The sequence below is a fragment of the Haliaeetus albicilla genome, chromosome 5 (assembly GCF_947461875.1).
Source record: "Haliaeetus albicilla chromosome 5, bHalAlb1.1, whole genome shotgun sequence".
Classification (NCBI taxonomy): Eukaryota; Metazoa; Chordata; class Aves; order Accipitriformes; family Accipitridae; genus Haliaeetus; species Haliaeetus albicilla.
In genome coordinates, this window is record NC_091487.1 from 6084425 (window position 1) to 6103070 (window position 18646).

At 38.6% G+C, this 18646-nt stretch overlaps 1 protein-coding gene across 5 annotated transcripts in view; it reads left to right on the forward strand.

Moving 5' to 3' along the window:
* The first annotated feature begins 11 nt into the window (after positions 1–11).
* Positions 12–18646, forward strand: part of ARID4A (AT-rich interaction domain 4A) — a 51004-nt gene continuing 32369 nt past the window's right edge. For 4 of the 5 annotated variants that reach the window (XM_069783159.1, XM_069783161.1, XM_069783162.1 and 1 more), the window contains exons 1-7: positions 60–195; positions 1108–1179; positions 2424–2534; positions 5028–5093; positions 6056–6146; positions 18171–18250; positions 18350–18444. In XM_069783159.1, the coding sequence (XP_069639260.1) occupies positions 1174–1179; positions 2424–2534; positions 5028–5093; positions 6056–6146; positions 18171–18250; positions 18350–18444 (449 nt within the window). In that variant the 5' untranslated portion in view covers positions 60–195; positions 1108–1173. Of the gene's footprint in view, positions 33–59; positions 196–1107; positions 1180–2423; positions 2535–5027; positions 5094–6055; positions 6147–18170; positions 18251–18349; positions 18445–18646 lie in introns of those variants that run through there. The other variant, XM_069783160.1, reaches the window with a different exon arrangement.

Here is an 18646-nt window from a genome sequence, read left to right on the forward strand (position 1 = left end):
AGCTTGTTATTGGGCTGGTCGCTGGTGATTCGGTGCGAGTCCGGGCTGGAGGGGGGTGGAGCGGGGCCGCGCTTCAGCCGCCGCCGCCGCTCGCGGGGCTGTCGTCGTCTCGGATAGGGGGGCCGCGGCGCTGGGGAGGGCGGCCGGGCCGGGCAGGGCAGCGCGGGGTCTGCCCACTTCGTTCCGAGTTTGCAGGTAAGGAGGGTCAGCGGGTAGGGGCGGCGGGCGCCTCGGCAGCCGGAACTCCCGACTGCTCGTCCCGGGGGAGGGGGCGCGGAGCGGCGGCGGGAGCTTCCCCTCCACCCCTTCCACCCCGTGAGGGGAGCGAGGCCGCCCGCCGCTCCCCTCACGGCGGGGACGGGGACTCCCTTCCCCGCCGAACTCCTCCCCGTGCCCTCCCCCCCCTCCCCTCTCCGAGCGCCCCGGCCGTCGTCGTCCCCGGGGCTGCCCCCGGCGCTTGGCCCGCCCGCGCCCGCCCTCCATCCTCGCTCCCCTCAGCCGCGCGGAGCCGGCCCGTCCCCGCTGCACAACCCCCCCCCCCCCCCCCCACACACACACACTCCCCCTCCGTGCCCCGGACCGGGGGGGGGGGGCTGCGGCGTCCCGGCCGCGGCGGGTGTCCGGAGGTGGGGGGGGGCGGCGAGAAGTCCGCTCGGCCGGCGGTGTGAGGGGGGCGGGGAGGAGGGGCTCGGCGGCGCGTCCCTCCGCGGGCCGCAGAAAGTTGCGAGGGCCGGGGAGGGGCGGGGAAGGCGGTGGCGGGCCCCGCCGGCCCCCCTCTCCTCCGGCGAGTGAGCCGTCCGTGTGAGGCGGCGACGGGTTTTTCCCTCCCGGCTTCAACGCTCTCCCCGGCCCCTCTGGCCTGAGGCGGGGAAGCGGGAGCAATGGCGACGTGACACACCGAGGGGCCGCCGGGCGGGAAGCGGCGGGCGGCGGCCTCGGCCCCGCTCCCTCCGCGGCCCGGCGGGGCTGGGACGGGCGGCGGCTCCCGCCTGCCCGCCCGTGCCGGGCTCCCCTCGCAGCCCGGCCGCCCCCTCACGGGGAGACCCACGCTCGCAGGGATTGAGCCTTCAACCGACCACCCCCCCCCCCCCTTCTCTTGTTTTGCAGTGTTTTCCCGTGTGCTCGCGGGGAGGAGAAGTCTTTGAGCTGGAATCCCTCAAATAACCTTTAAAGATGAAGGTAGGCTGAGTCCGGAGCGGGGAGCCGGCTCCCTTTCCCCCCACCCCGCCTCGCTAGCTGCTCTGGCGATTTCATTTTTAATCGCACGTCTCGGCTGAGCAACAGTAGGATCGCGCTGGCTGGGGTTTCGGTGCATGCTGTAAATCCTGTTTCTGCTCTCCAGCTGAGGTGTGGGTGAGCAAAGCTCTTATCGTCTTGCAGTAGCAGTCTTGAAAATTCACGACGTCTTTGAGTTGTTGTCCTTTGGGCTACTGTCTTTAAATGCTTCCTGTATCAGCAGCTGCTATTGCAAGTTTGCAAAACCACAGCTTTTGTCCCGCCTTAGCTGTTGCCGGTTTTTTCAGTACAAAGGCTTAACAATTGCAGTATAATTTACAAAAGAGAGAAAAACTTTTTTTTGCCTTCGGAGTTGACGAAATAATAACAATTTCAAAAAAAAAACCCCACAAAAAACAGTTATTTTATATTCTGTGCTGATTTCCTGTCTTGATGGACATTTTCAACATGGTAATTTTGTCCTCGTTTATCAGTTGCTACAATCACAATAAAGTGAAATGTTGAGTAATAAAGTTCAGATTAAGGAAAACATGATGAGAAATACTTCTCTCTCTTAAAATGCATAAGCAGTTAAGCTTTGATAAAGGCATTTCAAGAAGAAAAATACTAGTTAACAGCTGTTTGAAAGATTGCAACAAATTTCTCTAGAGGTCTCCTTTTAGTCAGCAGGAAGAAAACTATATATAGAATGTTACAGACTTAATTGTAAGTATCATGATGATAGCAATCTCAAATGTTTTAAATAATCTGTGTCATTGGATTTCTTATAGCTGAAAAAAAGTACAACCACCTTTTATACTGCCTTTTTGCAGTTAAAATATTTTCCTTTTGTATGCTGTATAGGAATGACTTGAATTAGTAGTCACTCCTATACGTATAAGGAGATGTTCCAAATATCAGTTCAATATCCTCAGAGATATTTCTGGGACAGTAATTAGGCTGACAGAATGGGGGGGGGTCAGCATTACTGGTAAAACAAAACTTCCTGTAACTTGTTTGTTGGTGTCTTTTCTTTTTTTTTTTCCTTCTAAAGAACTGTGTGATTGCAATTCTGAGTACAGATGTTGTTTATCACTTAAAAGTCAATAAGTCTAAAAGTCTAGATGTAAAATTTGATGTATAACGATGTAACTGTAAAAATAAATAAGAACAACTAAACTTTGTTCATGTTTTTTGTTTCTTAATAGGCAGCAGATGAGCCTGCCTACCTGACAGTGGGAACTGATGTCAGTGCCAAGTACCGTGGTGCCTTCTGTGAGGCAAAGATTAAGACAGTGAAAAGGCTTGTGAAAGTCAAGGTAGTATACTGTAGTTGTTGCTGATTTTATTAAACCATTGTGCTGAAAGGACTGTCAGAGAAGATCCTGGTCCTGAAGATAAGGAAATATTCATCACCTCACTGCATGAATTTTAAAGAACACTTGAATGTCGTTTTTCGTATTTTGGTGTTGGGTTTGGGGTGGGTTTTGTTTGGGGTTTTTTGTTATTTTTGGGGTGGTAGCGGTGGGTTTTTATTTTTTTCTTTAGGAGGATGCTGGAACAAGAATGAGCTTTCAAATTACCTATTCTTGCTACTTCTTCCCTGATCTCGGTTGTCTTCTGTTTGTGAATGCATCAGTTTCACAGCAATCAGTTTTCATGTCACAAATAGAGGATTATGGCTTTACATGAGTAATAAGGAATAAGAGCAACCTCTTCAGAAGCAAAAGTTCCATTTCATTCCAACTGACATCCTCAGTTTTATAGCTTGGAACTTAAGAGGCAATGCCGAAATAAATCAACATAACGGCAAAAAAGATGGCAATATTTAGTTTCTTAGACCAGGTTTTAGAAATGCCCAGGATAACATTTGTTAGGTTTTGAGCATCTTGCTGCTGCTGCCCCTTCTAAAACAGTGTGCTCTGGCTGTAGCTGAGTTTCTCTACACGCGTAGTACTGGCACATGATATTCATTCACATTTACAGGTCGTATGCCAAACCAACCAAAAAATAAAGTCATTATTTTGGTGTTGCAGTACTGTTGTAAATGCTACTATGGGAAAACAAGAATAAAACCTAGTTAAGTAAAAGTTAAGAATTCAAAGTAAAGGTAGAAATTGTTCTTCTGCTTTGTTTTGTCAAAATCTTCCCACTTTCTTGTCTACTCTCCAGGATATGTAGATAAGGCATTAGTGACCCAAAGCGCCCTAACAAATAGAGATGAAAGCTGGTTTTTATAACTACACATTTAAGTTTTCATGTGCTTTAATGCTTACATAAATAGAACTAGCTATCAGCCTCTTCAGTTACGCGCATAGATCATATCACTTTATCAGAGTGCTTTTCATGAATAGGAAAAAAAAAAAAAACCCCAAACAATTCAGATACTGGAGTCTTTTCCCCTGTTCTTAATGAGTACTTAAAGAAATTTGTGATGTTCTTTGAAATCTGTGTTAATTAGAGGCTCTGTAGGAAGCAGTGTGCTGCCCTCCCTGGTCTGACATCCTTGATTTTGTATCTGCACCTTTGATCTGATAGAGTGTTCAGACTGTTGATAGATGTGTGGGTTTTTTTTCTCATTAGAATCATATGCTTTATTACTCCACGATAAGATTTGGAAGTGTATGAGGCTGCTGTTACTTGGTGGAAATTCCTGTCACTGTATCTCAATTATATTACAACAATTGAAGTTTTAACAAGCTAAGCCTGATATTGTAATTAGGAGCACGTAGGCACACCCTGGCACACCTGCCAAGAGTGCAAAAAGTCCAGTAGTCTTTTCCTGAGTAGCAGGACAACCTGCCGATGCAAATCATAGTAAAAAATTTTAAATTAAAATTGCACAAAGTGCATTATTGATCTGATTGTGTGTTAATACCAATGCTATTTTAGCATGCCACTAGTGTTGTATTTATAAACACAACTACAGTGTAGGCTATGGTTGGGGGATAATTGGGGGAGCCAGAAAACTAGAAATCTTTATAGGTGGCAAGGAAGCTCCTGGAACTTTTGATTCCTGAAAAGAAATAGGAATTTTGAAATTTTTTTATTAGAACACCATAGGTGGTTTTGTTATAACAAACGGCAGTGAAACAGTTAACAGTGTTGACATCTAAATATTCATCTTTTATGTTTCTAAACTGAGTCTCTTCAAACTCAGGGATTCAAATTGCATAGGCTTACATTCACTCTGTCTCATCAGTGTTGCCTTCTCAAACGTCGGATTTTAAACGGAGAAGCATAGTTTACTTACACTATAACTGATCCTTATTTTCATTACACTCTTAGTGATTCGCATCTTTACCATAAAAATTTTCCCTTGCTCAAGGTAGCAGAAATGGTGGTATTGCAGTCAGTTTGGTGATTTTTTTGATACATACTTAATAAAGAGAGCTTTTTATTTTGGTTGTAGTTTAGTATTCAGTGTGTTGTCAATAAAGTGCTGCAGTTGAAGTAGAGAGAAAAACCTGCTTAATCTTCTGATCTGGAAGCCCCAATTCCAGGTATGCCCTGGATTGCATCAATATCCAAACTCTCATCAAAATGTGTTTTCTTTGCCTTGGAATGGCTGATGTTTGATTTGCCTTGTTCTTTAATTATGATGTTTCAGATTAAATATTAAGTGTGATACTTGGGGCTTCCTGTCAGTAAAACTGTCCATGCCAAGTGTTTTGCATTCAGTAATGTTTGAGTCCATTTGATAAACATCTTATTTTCCAAATTATGATTATTACTATAAATAGAGTTTCATATGCTTTTTGTATGCTGCTAAAAATAAGTTACATATAAAAAAATTCATGGATATCTTTCAGGTGGTCCTGAAGGGGGATAACTCAACTCAGTTAGTGCAAGATGACCAAGTGAAAGGACCTCTAAGAGTATGTATATTGCATGCCTTTTTTTTTCTGTACTCATATAATTGATTTATAAAATTCTAAATTTTGATGCTGTTTAAGTGGGTACCTGTTCTACAGAGTTTAAATCAACAGAAGGAGGCTCATTGCTTTAGATCAGATTGATTCCGAGTGATTAGTCTTAACTTTTGTAGCTTTTAGAGGCTGTTTATGCTTCTCTATGTAGTATACTTCATACGCAGTTTTGCAGGCATGATGATTTTTGTATCTTCTTACAAGATACAAAACTTCTTGGAAGTAATGAAACTTTGAAACTTCTTACAAGTAATTGAGAACTTGATTACGAAGCTAATTTCAAGCCCATTGGACGATAGTAAATATGATTACGCTAACTGTTTTAAAATAGTTTATGTACTTTATATAAAAATATGTGTTGATTTGTATCATTACGATATGTAACAGTTGTCTGCTAAAACACATAGCTGCATTGTAAAACACTGAATGCAAATAGAGCTCTTGAGAGGAGATCATATTTTTTGTATTTGTCTTTTTTCTGTAGCTACTGCAAGAACACCAATGCATGTTGTAGGCTGCTACTGAAATTCTGATCTAGCTGACAGTATAATGATGTTTAAAGTATAAGAAATAGTAGTAATTGCATGCATATCAGTATTAAAGCAATAATTACTTTGAATATTTGAATATTTATTTCCAATTAGCCTTCTGTTATTTCTTGTGAAATCATGCTGAAATTGGATGTTCTGAGTTTCTTGCTGCTTTACTGTCTACTTGCAGTTCAGCCTTCATACTTAAGGACCTTTGTTCTTACCAGCGAAGTAACTAAATTTTACAAAGTAACTTTTAGTGAAAATGAGTCTTTAGAAAAAAAAAAATCTACCTTGCTGGAAGAATTAATGCCTACATGTGTTTTTGTCCATTATATGAGTTTGGGATTACATGTAACCTTGAGATACTCCTTTTTGCAGGTTGGTGCAATGGTTGAAACCAAAATGCCTGATGGATCCTTTCAAGAAGCTGTTATCAGCAAGTTGACAGATGCTAGTTGGTATACTGTAGGTGAGTAGCCACATGCTTTCGTTTATGATCTGTAATCTTTAAACAATGTATTTCTAATTATAGGTAATAATGTAAGTAATTATATCTTATAATACAAGATCTGAAATAGATTTTGGAGGGGACTTTTTTAAGTCTTCCAGGTCTTGTTTCCTTTTCCACTTAAAATAGGACAATAATTATTTGATGTTCAGGGAGGCTGTTGCACAGGTAATTGCAGGGCTGAACAATCAAGTTTTATTTGGCACAACATATGTATAGTGATGTCACAGGAATTCAGAATAATTTTTGCAGATTTTAAGACATAAACTTTGTAATTGCACTTGTAGCTGAAAACCTGTGGCATGTAATGAATGACTGAAATGCAAGCCGCCTTTCACTATATGCAATCTTGTACACAAGTGGCAGTACCACTATGCATTCTGAAGTCATTTGTCTGTTTTGTGTAGAGTTGAGGGTCGTGTTTTGTATGAAACAGTAGAAGACAGGATCTATTTCTGATTAAGAAAAGAACTGAAACATCGCAGCTTAGAAAAGGGGGAACATTCATTTATAATGTGAATAACTGCTTTAAAATAATTTTCAAATAATGATTATATCTGAAGTGAAATAGAAAACTGCTTTGCTTCTCATGTTGGAGACTCATGTGCTCTTCAGGGTCAGTGAAATTTCAATGTTGAACAAGAATTCATTCCAAGATAAACTTCTGTATTTTGAATAATTAGAATTGGCCATTCTGATCTCTAAGTTTTTCTGAAACAGCTTTAACAGTAGAATGACAAAACCCAGCAACATTCAAGTAATACTAGATAAGCAAATAAAAAAACCACAGTATTTGAATCAGAGAGCTTTGCAAGCACCTGTCCTTTTTTGTACAACTTTCTTACAGCAGTGGAGCATTGTATTCACTAATAGTAGCATGGAGGGAACATGCTCCTCTTAATTGTCCTGTACATGCTACTCTTTGGCAATGCTTTTGAGATTAGTACTTGTAAATTTTAACTGTTTGTTTCTTGCTAGCTGCTGTGTATACTGAGTGTATTTAGCTTTACTTCATATTCTTCCATACTCTCTTGAGGAGTCCTCTATCATATGAAGTGTCAATTATTTTGGTTCATTAACCCCCTTTTTAGGATATAAAGAAGATATTTTCAGTAATCCAACATTTCCATTGCAGCAGGTGAGGTTATGTCATCTTTGGTGGGATCAGGATAAGGCTCTCACTGCAGATAATTTGCAAGGATTTATCAACTTATGATTATTACTGTGTGCTTTGAATATAAGCTACTTGATTTACCAGTTGACAAAGCTCACTGCTCTTTGCATTCTTCTTCATGATTATAACATTGCTGTAAAATTGTAGATTTTGCTGTAAAATTGTAGTGTATGTCAGGTCAGGGAGGAAAGGCAGGATTATTTTGGAGCGCAGAAGATTTAAAATCTGCTCAGTTTAGTACTATGATGAGACACACTCAACAATGAGACCTTCAAGTTTGATTTATATTGACTTAGAGGTTCACCATTCTGATACAGAAGAGATAAGAAACACAGTCTAGCACTAATAATTACATGGTTTATAAATTAGCATTTTCATTTCAATATTCTTAGTTATTTTAGTTTTAAAGTAGCATTTTTAGCTAATTCTGTTTGAATTTGGACCAGAAGATTTACATCAGTAAACCAACCCTACATATTCCTGCTTCAGTGATTAAAAAGGCTTTGAAATATTAATTGATAAACCAAACATATTTGTTTTCTTACATTTGACAGGTGAACTTTAAATCCCCTGTTTTGGGGGTGAGTTTTGTCTGTGTTTTCTTCTCTCCCCTCCCCGCCCCCCTTTTCTTTTGAGCAGTACACTTCTGCCAAAAATCTTTACTTGGTGAGCAGGTAACATGAACAGTGAATACATGCTCTGCCTTGCACTAGTCGATTGTTGTTTAGATTTAAGAAGCTGTTGAACTCTCCCCAATAATGTGAGAGATAAATTCATGCATACCATGATTTTTACTGTATACATTTATTAAAGTGCAATTCCTCAGAAACTTGAGCCAGTGGATCAATTTTTGTCATTTTCTTCCCCCCCCAAATATTTTTGGACAGGTGGAATAGGGGAAATAAACTCATGTGTTTTCCATATGCAAATGTGTTAAGACTGCTAGGATGTTGTAAAAATTTGGAGCTGGGGGTGCCTGTGGGATTTAAGTAATCTTATGGTAAGTTAACATGCAGTACGGTAATATAGCATGTAGAGTATATATCTATGTCAATTGTATTCCAATTGTAACACATTGGAATTGTATTTAGATCTTACAAACATTTTTGTGAGTTGTATGTGGTGACATGCTCATTGGTGTTCAAAGCACAGGTAACATTGACCAAAGATCATGAAGTTTGTGTCATAAGAAAAATGGTTGTTTTACTTTTAAAATTAAGGAAGTGTTCTAGGTTGAGTACAGCAACATTGAGGTATGAAAAGTAAGCCTTATCTTTTGCCTGTTGCTTCCATTGTATCTTTGTAGAAAGTTTTGAATAGATATTAGGTGAATGTTTATGTTGCTATGTAGCAAACAGAGTTCAATTGGTTCCTTTTTAATAGATGGTGGGCCATACCACTTGGCAGTCTTGCTGACTGATTCAGAGCTAAAGAGTTGAGAGGGAAGTGGATTAAACAGCCTTCAGGTTTCTAGAACGTCTTTCTGAATGTGGTCAGGCTTGAGATGGAAGGCACAAGGGAAAGCTTGTGTTTCAGTAGTATGTGCTTTTCCTGTACTATTTATTTTCTGTCTTATGTAGCATCTCTTTCTTAGTAGACCGATACAGATAGGAAAACCAGCAGTATATTCAGGCAAACATTTTCAAAGTATTAAGTACAAATATTTAAAAAATCCACCAAAACAAACTATATGCAGGTCTGCTGAGAAGTAATGATGCTCACTTTTGCAGATCAGGTTCTCTATTTCAGATAGGTATCTAAAGAAGAAAAGTCAGCTGAAACTTTACTTTGTTCAAGAAGGTGAACCAGTAGAAATGCTATGCTGAGTTTGCTGTAGTAGGCTACTTTGCCAATGTACACAAATGTAATGAACACCCCACAGTGATGATCAGTTAGTCTATTTCAACAGTATCTCCTGTCTATCAGTGATGTTCATGTACCCAAAATTATTTTTATTGCAGCTGCCATGGAATCACTTTTTCAGCTGTTTTTACATAATAATGTTGTTACTGTAGCCATTTAGTCGTATTGAAGTTTTCAGCTGTGATTTGGAAATACTTTTGAAATTACCTTTGAAATTCAGCTTTTCAGTATAAGTAAGTGAAGAAACAAAAGCTGTTTGGAGTGAAAGTTTAACAATGTCTGGAAAATGCCGTTGCACAAGTCAACTCTCTCACCTGCTCAATTGAATCTGAAGTGGGATGACAGCAATAGCAGTCTAAGTTCTCTAAGTTCTTTGGATAACAAATGGTTCAGTTGGATGTTTTAATCTTTAAAATGCAATTATTTAAAATGAACTTATTAATTTAGAAATCTTAAAATGCTGCATTGATGCTTTTGAAGTGCTGAATATATTGCTAGGTGATAATTGCATAGCATTAGAATGGTCTATCAGATCTGCTTTCAGCTCAGCCAGATTTGAATTATGGCTTAGTGTACCATCCACCTGATTCTCTGTTAACTTGTAAAATGCTTCAAGTGAATACTGAAATGTCTGAAATGACTAAAAAAAAAGAAGGCACAATCTAGACCACACCTTACGAAGTGCATAGTTGTATTTTCCTTCTTTCACATTCTCTCTGGAATCTTGCAAGCACTATCAGAATTTCAGAAAATAGGAATCCTTAGGTATATGTTCTTTAAGGAAACACTTTTATATCGCCTCTGTACAGAACTAGTGAGAAATAGTATCTCAATTGAGCAAGCATCTGAAGAGTTGTTGTTAGAGTGGCCTTTTTTATTGCCCCATCAAAACGAAAGTGTCATCTCTGTTTTGACAAAACTCAGGTCAGTAATCTGTATGTGCTTAGATCTCGTTAATTGTATGTCATTTAACCATATCTATAACTTGAAACAAAAGAAAAAAAAACAGATAAAATACATTGAGCCTTGTGTCTTGTATTTTGCTAGATAAAATCATGGTAAAGTTTTTCTAGAGAGAGAAAGAGAAAAACATGTATTAACTTTCAGTAATTTTTCCTCTGAACTGAGTAGGAAATAAGGAGAAAAAACAGTGAGAGGCATTTGCCATTTCTAGCAGACCTTGCTGTCAACAGTAGGGCTTTATATGCTGTTTAGAGTGAAAGGGAGCCTGAATCCTTATTTTTTGAGAATTGTGGCTTTCGGGCGTCATCTAGTACTTCTACCTAAGAGAAGACATGTCTTTTCTCCTTTTAAAAGTTATCATGAAATGGCAGAATATTTTAACTTAAATAGTAAAGAATTTTTCTCATTCTTTTCACACTGCAAAGCCAACAGATTTTTTCCTTTTTGGCTCTAGTATGGTGTTGTACATCAACATGGCCAGACACCACTTCTGAGATGCCTCTGTGAGCTCCATACCTCTGCTTGTGCTGCTCTCTAGCCTTATGTGGTGGTAACCTCCTCCTCTCGTGTAGTCATTGTGGCAGTTTGCAGGGAATGCTGAGTGAGTGTGTGCTGAGAGGAGTTAGATACCTGAATGCTTGTCCTTGTGCAAGTAAAGTTTTGGGTAGTCCGCTTGAGTTGTTCTGGAAATGAAGTACAGTCTCAGCTACCAGTTGCGTCACTCTGGGGTACTGTGTTTAGGAGGGCAGGTGACAGAAATGAAAGGTGTTAAGTATTTGGTTCTAGTCCTCTTTCATTTTGCATGGATTTTGAAAATTTCAGTTCATAACTCCAAGAATATATATCAGAAAATAAACCAACAGTGATGTCCTAGGACTTTCAGGAGCAGGGTTGCTAACAGGAGCCATTTATAGTCACATTTTCCTATTTTTACAAGTTTTCCTCTTCTGATGCTTTGTGGAGATATCTATGCTAACAGAAAAAAAAAAGCATGGTTCTGGCTCCTCTACAACTTTAAGCTCCTAATATGTCTTGTTTCTGCGTGAAGGGTGATAAAAGCTAATAGTGCCACCAGAGTTAGTTGATTTCATCCATGCCAGAGGCCTGTTGGTTTGTCTTTTTGTAACTGGAACAGCACACATTTTGTAGTATGTGCAAGGCACTAGTCATGTTTGTGTGGCTGGTTTGACCAGTTCTTCCCAGCATCCTGTTGAGTTCTACATCCCAGAAGCATCACTTCATCTTCAGGCTGTGCTTGTGTCATCCAAGAATCCAAAACCACAAGTGTGGCAGGGGAACTGTCCAGTTGCCCCCACTTCCCTGGTGCTCTATACCACCCTGACCCACCATAAATTTGTTTTCGTCTTCAAAACGTTGCTTGGGTGGATTTTGAGGAAACCCTGTATTTGCCTGGAGTCCTTCCATGGGACATATCATTGTTTAAGTGCACCTGTGGCACACAGAAACCGTGCAATTGCTGTGTTGGTTGCTTTCCGGAGAATCTAGAAAAAAAGAACAGCACTGCATTTTGTTCTTACATGTGTTCAGGTAACGTGCAGGTAGAGGGGCAAATGTGATGGTGAAAAAGTATATTAACTGAACCTTATTACAGATCAGCTGGATAGAGCCTTTGATTATAAAACCACCTTTGTTAAAATGTGGACTGAATGTTAAAAAAAAAATAAAATTGTGTACAAACAATACTGTAGGGAAAGCAAGCAGGTAGAATTTTTTTCTCTAATCTCGTTATATGTAGCAGTAGTAAGACTACTGTAACATCAGAAAAAGCAGTTTCAGGCAGTAGGTTTTTGTTTGTAAGGTAATAGTCTTCTATGAGTAGACTCAAAGATCACACTTCTGTGTTTTCAGTGATATTTCATATACATTTCTGTAGAGGAACTGAAGCTCATTTAACATGTTTGGGGGTTTTTTTGTTTTTTTTTAATGAGTTCTGTAGTCTCTCCAGTAGCACAATAATTGGTAGTTAGTACAGTCCTTGTCTACAAGGTCATTCAACAAGTATTGCATGATTCTTGGTACTTTTTTTTTTTTCCACAGCAGACAAACAAAAATCTGCAAAACTTGCACACATACATTTAGATATTCATAGATAGCATCTCTGATAGTTCACAAATTACTACTTTGTCAGGCAGCTAGTGAAAATAATTCAGTGTGCGTAGTGACACTAGAGCAGTTTTTACTTCTTGGTATGTACTTTTGTTGTCTTGCAGATATAAAAGTTTCTGAATAGGGTGGGGAATGAGAAGAAAATGTTTACTTGCTGTGCAGTATAGAATCTTTCCTCCTTTGGGCAGCAACACTAACATAACTTGTTGGATTTGAAGTTAGCAAGCAGGTGCAGCCTTGAAGGTTGTTTTCCCTATTCACTTGTGTATTACAGGACTGTCTTGTTCTGGTAACACTGATTGCTCTGTGTATAAGTAATATCGTAACTATTATGAGGATGTTATCACTAGTGTCCTGCTATGTTCTCCTTTTTCTTTCTTTTTTTTATTTTTAAATCTTAGGGATATTTATAGACAAGATCTGCAGTATTTTGTGGCAAGTTTCTTAACAGTTCCTAAAAATTATTTTGATTAGTTGACTTCTTAGTATTTCTTATATAAATAAATGAGAACTGACACTGAGACAGCATTTTTGTGAGGATATGGTTAGTATCATTTTTGTTAATGGCATATATGGGCCTGCTACAGGCAGGGAATGGAAGGTACCTGCTCATCAATAGTGAGTGCAAACTTGCACTGTTTAATGCATTTTTTTAGGTACTCAATTTTAATGGAGAGACTTTTCTAATTTTGGGGAAGTATTGCATTGATTCCCACTGGAAAGCTTTGTTTTTCTTTTTCTGTCATAGCTTTGGCTTGCCTAGGCTCCCACAAATAGAAAAAAAAAATCAATTCTGTTTCTTTCCTGTTATTATCGACAAGGTTGGGATGCAGCAAAATTCTGAAAATCTCCATTTTATTTTCACTATTTAAATATGCTCTGCTCTGTACAGAGCACATTGAACTCCCATTCTTGGGACTAGTACAAGCATTATAACAGAGACTGTTCCTCCAGGTTGTGCTGCTTAGTCATCTTTTTTTTCCCCTTCTGTCAGTGTTGATCATTAAGCAACGTATGTGGAAGAAAGGCCTCTGGCCAGCAGAAACGCTGCTTTTCTTTCTGTCATTCCTACTTTGCTGTAAGTTAAAATAGTAATATATAAGTTCCTGGCTAGTATGTATCATTCTCTTTCCAGAAGTATTTACTGAAGTAGTCAGCTGGTACACTGTTTCCCCAACAAGTACAAGCCCACTACAAGATTAGGTCATGGTAGTACTTAAAGGGCTTCTCCTTTTTCGTACATGTTTCTTTGGAAGGGGACAGTATTGTAAGTTCCTCTTCTACAATAAATATTGTGGGCCTATAAACGCATCTTTTGATGACTACATTACATGTGTATGGGTGGGTATCTCCTTGTCTTCTGTTGTTGTTTCCTTCTCTCTTTAACACAATGGTACTGTTCACTAAATTCTTTCTTATGGAATACAACCTCTAGAATTTCTGCTGTTGGAGAATTTGGAGTTGTAACAATAACCTATTTAAGGAATGATTAAGTAATTAATAAAAGTTATTCAGCATTAATTCAACATTTTTTATTTGTCTGTTTGTTAGTACTAGGCATTTTAACTAGAGTTAAACAGTCTTACTTCTGGATGAGGTTAAAAAAAAAGGAATGAATATGCAGCTTAGAGTGTATTAAGTTCTTCTGACATGAGTGCTATCATAGTATCAAAGTATCGCATAGCCCAAAAACATGCAGTCTGCCCTGCTGCTTATATTTGTGAAATCCTTAATATATGATACTGTACATTGAAAAGACATTCTCTTAAAGCCTCTAGGACTAGCATTAAAAAGGCATGTATAGGGTGCCAGTAATACAAATGGTTCTTTGGCGAAGTAGATTTTTCTTAAAAGTGAGATGGAAACCACAAGGCCTACTTGGTTTAAGAAAGGTATATATTTTTAAAGGTGCTGAGACTTTCAACATGTGTTTCTGATTATCCTTTCAGTAAGGCGCAAACAAGTATTTTCCCTAGAAGAGAAGCAAGTTTAAAGTAGCTACAATTACAAAATACTTCATGTATTGTGATTAATTGGAGAGACTTCTTACTTGGCCCCACTTTAGTAACTCAAATAATTGATATTTTTGTATGAAAAATGGTGCTATCCTTTCTCGATTGACACTTTATAAAGTGATCACTAATTTAGCTAAGGAAATCTTTTTTTTATGCTGTTCTGTACACACTTTGTTGTTCCACAACAGTTTCAGTTTATCCTTGAAGCAATTAAATTACTTTGAAATACCAAAAATATTAGTGCCTTCTGTTTCTGCCCCTCATGGTCCTTCTACCTCTGCCCCTGCTGTTCTCCACTAAGATAGAAAATTAAATGTCACTGTCACTTTTCTATTAATCATTTTAAAAAGGCAAAGTCTTTTTAAGTAATCATAATGCTATGGTATCTCCTTCTCTGTAATACCATTTAGTTTTCATTATTGAGAATTCTGTTGTAATTGTCTAAAAGCATTTTCTGTCCTGAGCAGGTGATGTCTGTAGGGAGAACCACACACAGACTTGATAAATATTTTCTAGTTTTGTCATTCGTGTGTGTGTATATGTGTTTACATACATTTATATGGGATTCTCAGGGGTTGGATATATTGACTCAATCCGTTCTTTTACCCTGAATGAAGGGGTGAGGGGGAGAGATACTTCAGCCCTGGAAGAAAATTACCAAGGTAAAATGGAACGTATTGAACTTGATTACTTTGAAGGAATCATGCACACTTACACTCTGCTGTGCATTTGCTTTTCCCTAGGTTTGGGACACTCTCACATGGCTCCTGAACAGAGATATTTTTCTACACTTTCATTTAATGGTTACGCCAGTTCCTTGGCCTGCTGCAGTTCAGGAAGGAGGTCTGAGAATTTGTGCTTCTCCACCTTCCTTTCCTGAAGCTGTGTGATAACTGCCCCTCGTATGAAAGAGAGTACTCTATCATTTTGGAAAGATTGGCTTTCCTTTTAGGGGTGGGAGAGGGGTTTCAGAAGGGGCTTTGGGTTTTTGTTGTTTTCCTTTTTGTAGTCCACCCATTTCGGTTTTGGAAAACATAGAGTGGCCTACCACTTTTTCCCTGTATGGCAAGGGACAAACAGCTTCTGTAGAACAGGCCAGTTCTGTACCCTCAACTGGAGAAAACTGAGAGAAATGGCAGGGAAAGGCTTGTAGGAGGAGGGCTGCTTTTGAGGCATGGGGTAGACTTGTCTTCATTCATGTATAAAACTGGGAATAGGATTGAAAGCATGACCGCCAAACTCTGAAAGCATGCTCACGCTTTCATTGTGTCTGGGTCTGAGGGGTGATTAGGAAAACTTAATTATTCAGCATTAATTATTTTTTCTTCCATGTTGTTTTGTCCATGGAAGTGAAATATACATTTATGAAGTTGACACTTCTGCAGTTGCAGTTACAGTTTGCAATCTATAATTGCCTCATATTGGTCAGGAATATCTAATTATGTGACTTTCAAAGTTCTAAGTTAACTTTCATGTTTCTTGAAATTGAAGAAAGCAGAATATCTCACACAGTTAATTGTCATAATTTCTTTATGTGTCCTAATTTAAGTAGAGTTTAGTGTGTTTTACTAGTGTATTTTACTTAACGTTCAGTATTTATAAGATTTTTATCTTTTAGGGATGAAAAAATGGTATGTGTCATCTGGTTAGTGAATGGTTTACTTGATTTTTTTCCTCTTCTGTACTAGTTTTAATTAAACAGGTAGAGCTTCCAAAATTAGAGATAAACTAGACCAATTTTTTTTTATTTACTGTCAAGTATCAGGTTCTGTTTGCTTTTTTCGGTAGTTACCTGCTGCCAGTCACCAGCCATTTGTCCCCTAAAATGGTTATTTGTGAAAACATAGTACTTTAACTTTAGTTCTGAATGTGTTTGGCAAAGGGTGATGATGGTAATCTGCTTTTAAGTCTCTTCAGAGCAATGAAAGTGGCACACACTGTAGGGTGCATAGAATGTTTAAAACAAAAAAGAAAACCCCAACCAGACAAACCACCCTAAAACTTAAAAATATGCCAATGAAATATTGTTATTAAAGTGTGCAGAGAGAGCTGACGAGTGACGGGTTTGGAGTGGGTAATGAAACTTAAACTTCAAAGGGGTGGCACGGATTTTGTTGTTGTTGTTGTAAGTGTAAACCTGTGACAACGCTGAACTTCAGAATTGTTTTGAGCACTCTGGTCTTTGTACTTGGCTGATCAATGGGTACCAATGCTGAGTTAGTAATACGGAGGGGAGGAGCTCATACTTTGTTTTCCCAGTTAGTGCAAAGTGTTGCAGTAGTGGCTTCCTTGAGCTGTAAGCTAAACTACAAGATTTTGACAGTAACATACTGACATTGGTGTTGATGGGTCTTACTGGTATTTATATTTTTAAAGTTTTGAAAATATTATTAACTAGTATAGCTAATTAGGCATATAGGTATCTGCTGTTCTTAAAATATTAGGTTTTTTGGAGGGGGGAAAAGTTAATTGCTTTGTGTGTACAAGTATTATAACATACACCGTTGAGATAATTCAGTAGTGGAGTATAGCACAGCAGTATCTCTACTCTGAAGATGGAGGAACCTTAAAGCTTATCTTATCAAGCTAATTTGTATTCATACCTTTTTATATAGTTATTATTTTAGTATTATAGCAGTCTAAGGTTTTAATCTAAGATTATGAGAATGTGACAGTTCTATTTAGTTTTTTTGACAAAATAAGTGCTTTTCTTGCTGTGTTTTTGCTAACAATACACATATATTTGATATTTGTGCTAGCTCAAGAGATTTTTTTTTTTTAATAGAAGTGTGCCAAAATTATCATACTGATATGCACATCACTTGAAACTTCCTTTTTTTTTTTTTTTTTTTTTTTTTTTTTTAAGTTCACTACTGGAAAAAATATGTTTCAAGTAGTTTAAATATAGAGTAGTATTCTGCACTTTGACCCCATACAAATAAACTTTTACCTTACTGGAATGACAGACTGCAGCCACCTGGTCTCTGCTCTTTGAAAAGGGCCTGTTCACATGGCTTTGACAGTGGGATCTGAGCCAGTGCGGGGGGAACTAGTAACTTTTCTTTCCTTCTCTTCAAGGAAATTTTCATGAAAAGGTTTTATTTAAACTGACTAAAGAGTAAATCTGTCTCAGGCAGAGCTAGCAATAGCCTCATAGCATTGTAGTGTTCAGGTGTGTGTTGGTGGAAGTTGATGGAACTTCCCTTTCACTTATAAGTGAGTTTTAAGAGAACAGTATGTCTACTAAGTATTCTTTATAAATTGGTCAGACTTACAGCTGCAAGTTTCCAGTACTCCCAGTCTGTTGGTAGCACAGTATTGATAGTGTAGCAAAAACTATCACACGCTTGTGTTTCTTTGCATTCATTTATCTTTTTGTGGGGTTGTTTGTACCAAGAGGGAGGATTAAAAGGTAGCATGAGGAATAAATGGTAGAGTTAAAAAAAAAAAAACCAAAACAAAAAAAAAAAAAACACCAACAACAAACCAAACAAACCCCTAAGATTGTTAGATAATAATAAGTGGTATGAATCCAGTAGCTATGGTTTGAAATGTGCAGTGTATTGATAAGAAGCATGTCTAAATTAGACTTAGAGTATTGCATCCAAAAGCCTTACTTTATACTGGCTTGAATCTCTGCGTGAAAATGTTATCTGTTCTTAGACTGAATCTTGAATACCACCCTTCATTTTGCTTGTGAACTAAAGAAATGTTTAAAAGGTGGTCTTGAAAGTCATGTTTTACAGAATATTCTGGATTGTGAGATAAATAGTAGACTTGTTTTGTCAGCTTGGGAAAGATCTGATCATCTTGTGCCAATGTGTTTTCTTGGCTTCATACTAGTTTTTGATGATGGTGATGAAAGGACCTTGAGACGAACTTCATTATGCTTGAAGGGAGAAAGGCACTTTGCAGAAAGTGAGGTAAGACAATGATGGACGTGCAGTGAAAACTAAGTAGTTAGTTTATTTTATAATACGAAAAAATTGCAAACTAATTTTGTTTTCTCTTTTTCCATGTAGACACTTGATCAACTGCCGCTAACCAATCCAGAGCACTTTGGAACTCCAGTTATTGGGAAGAAATCTAATAGAGGAAGAAGATCTTCTCTTCCTGTGTGAGTTTTGATAGTGCTCTGTTGCTTTCCTTTCCTTTAGTGTCCTTTGCTAAAACTGAAGTAGCACCATTGAAGCTGTAGTGGTCTGAATGCACTATCATGCAAGTTGTGTGCACAGCTTATGGACTTAAGTAATTCAGTTCATGCAGACATGTTCATATGTTAGCAGTATTATGAAATTGATGAGGTTTTTTGCTTGTAG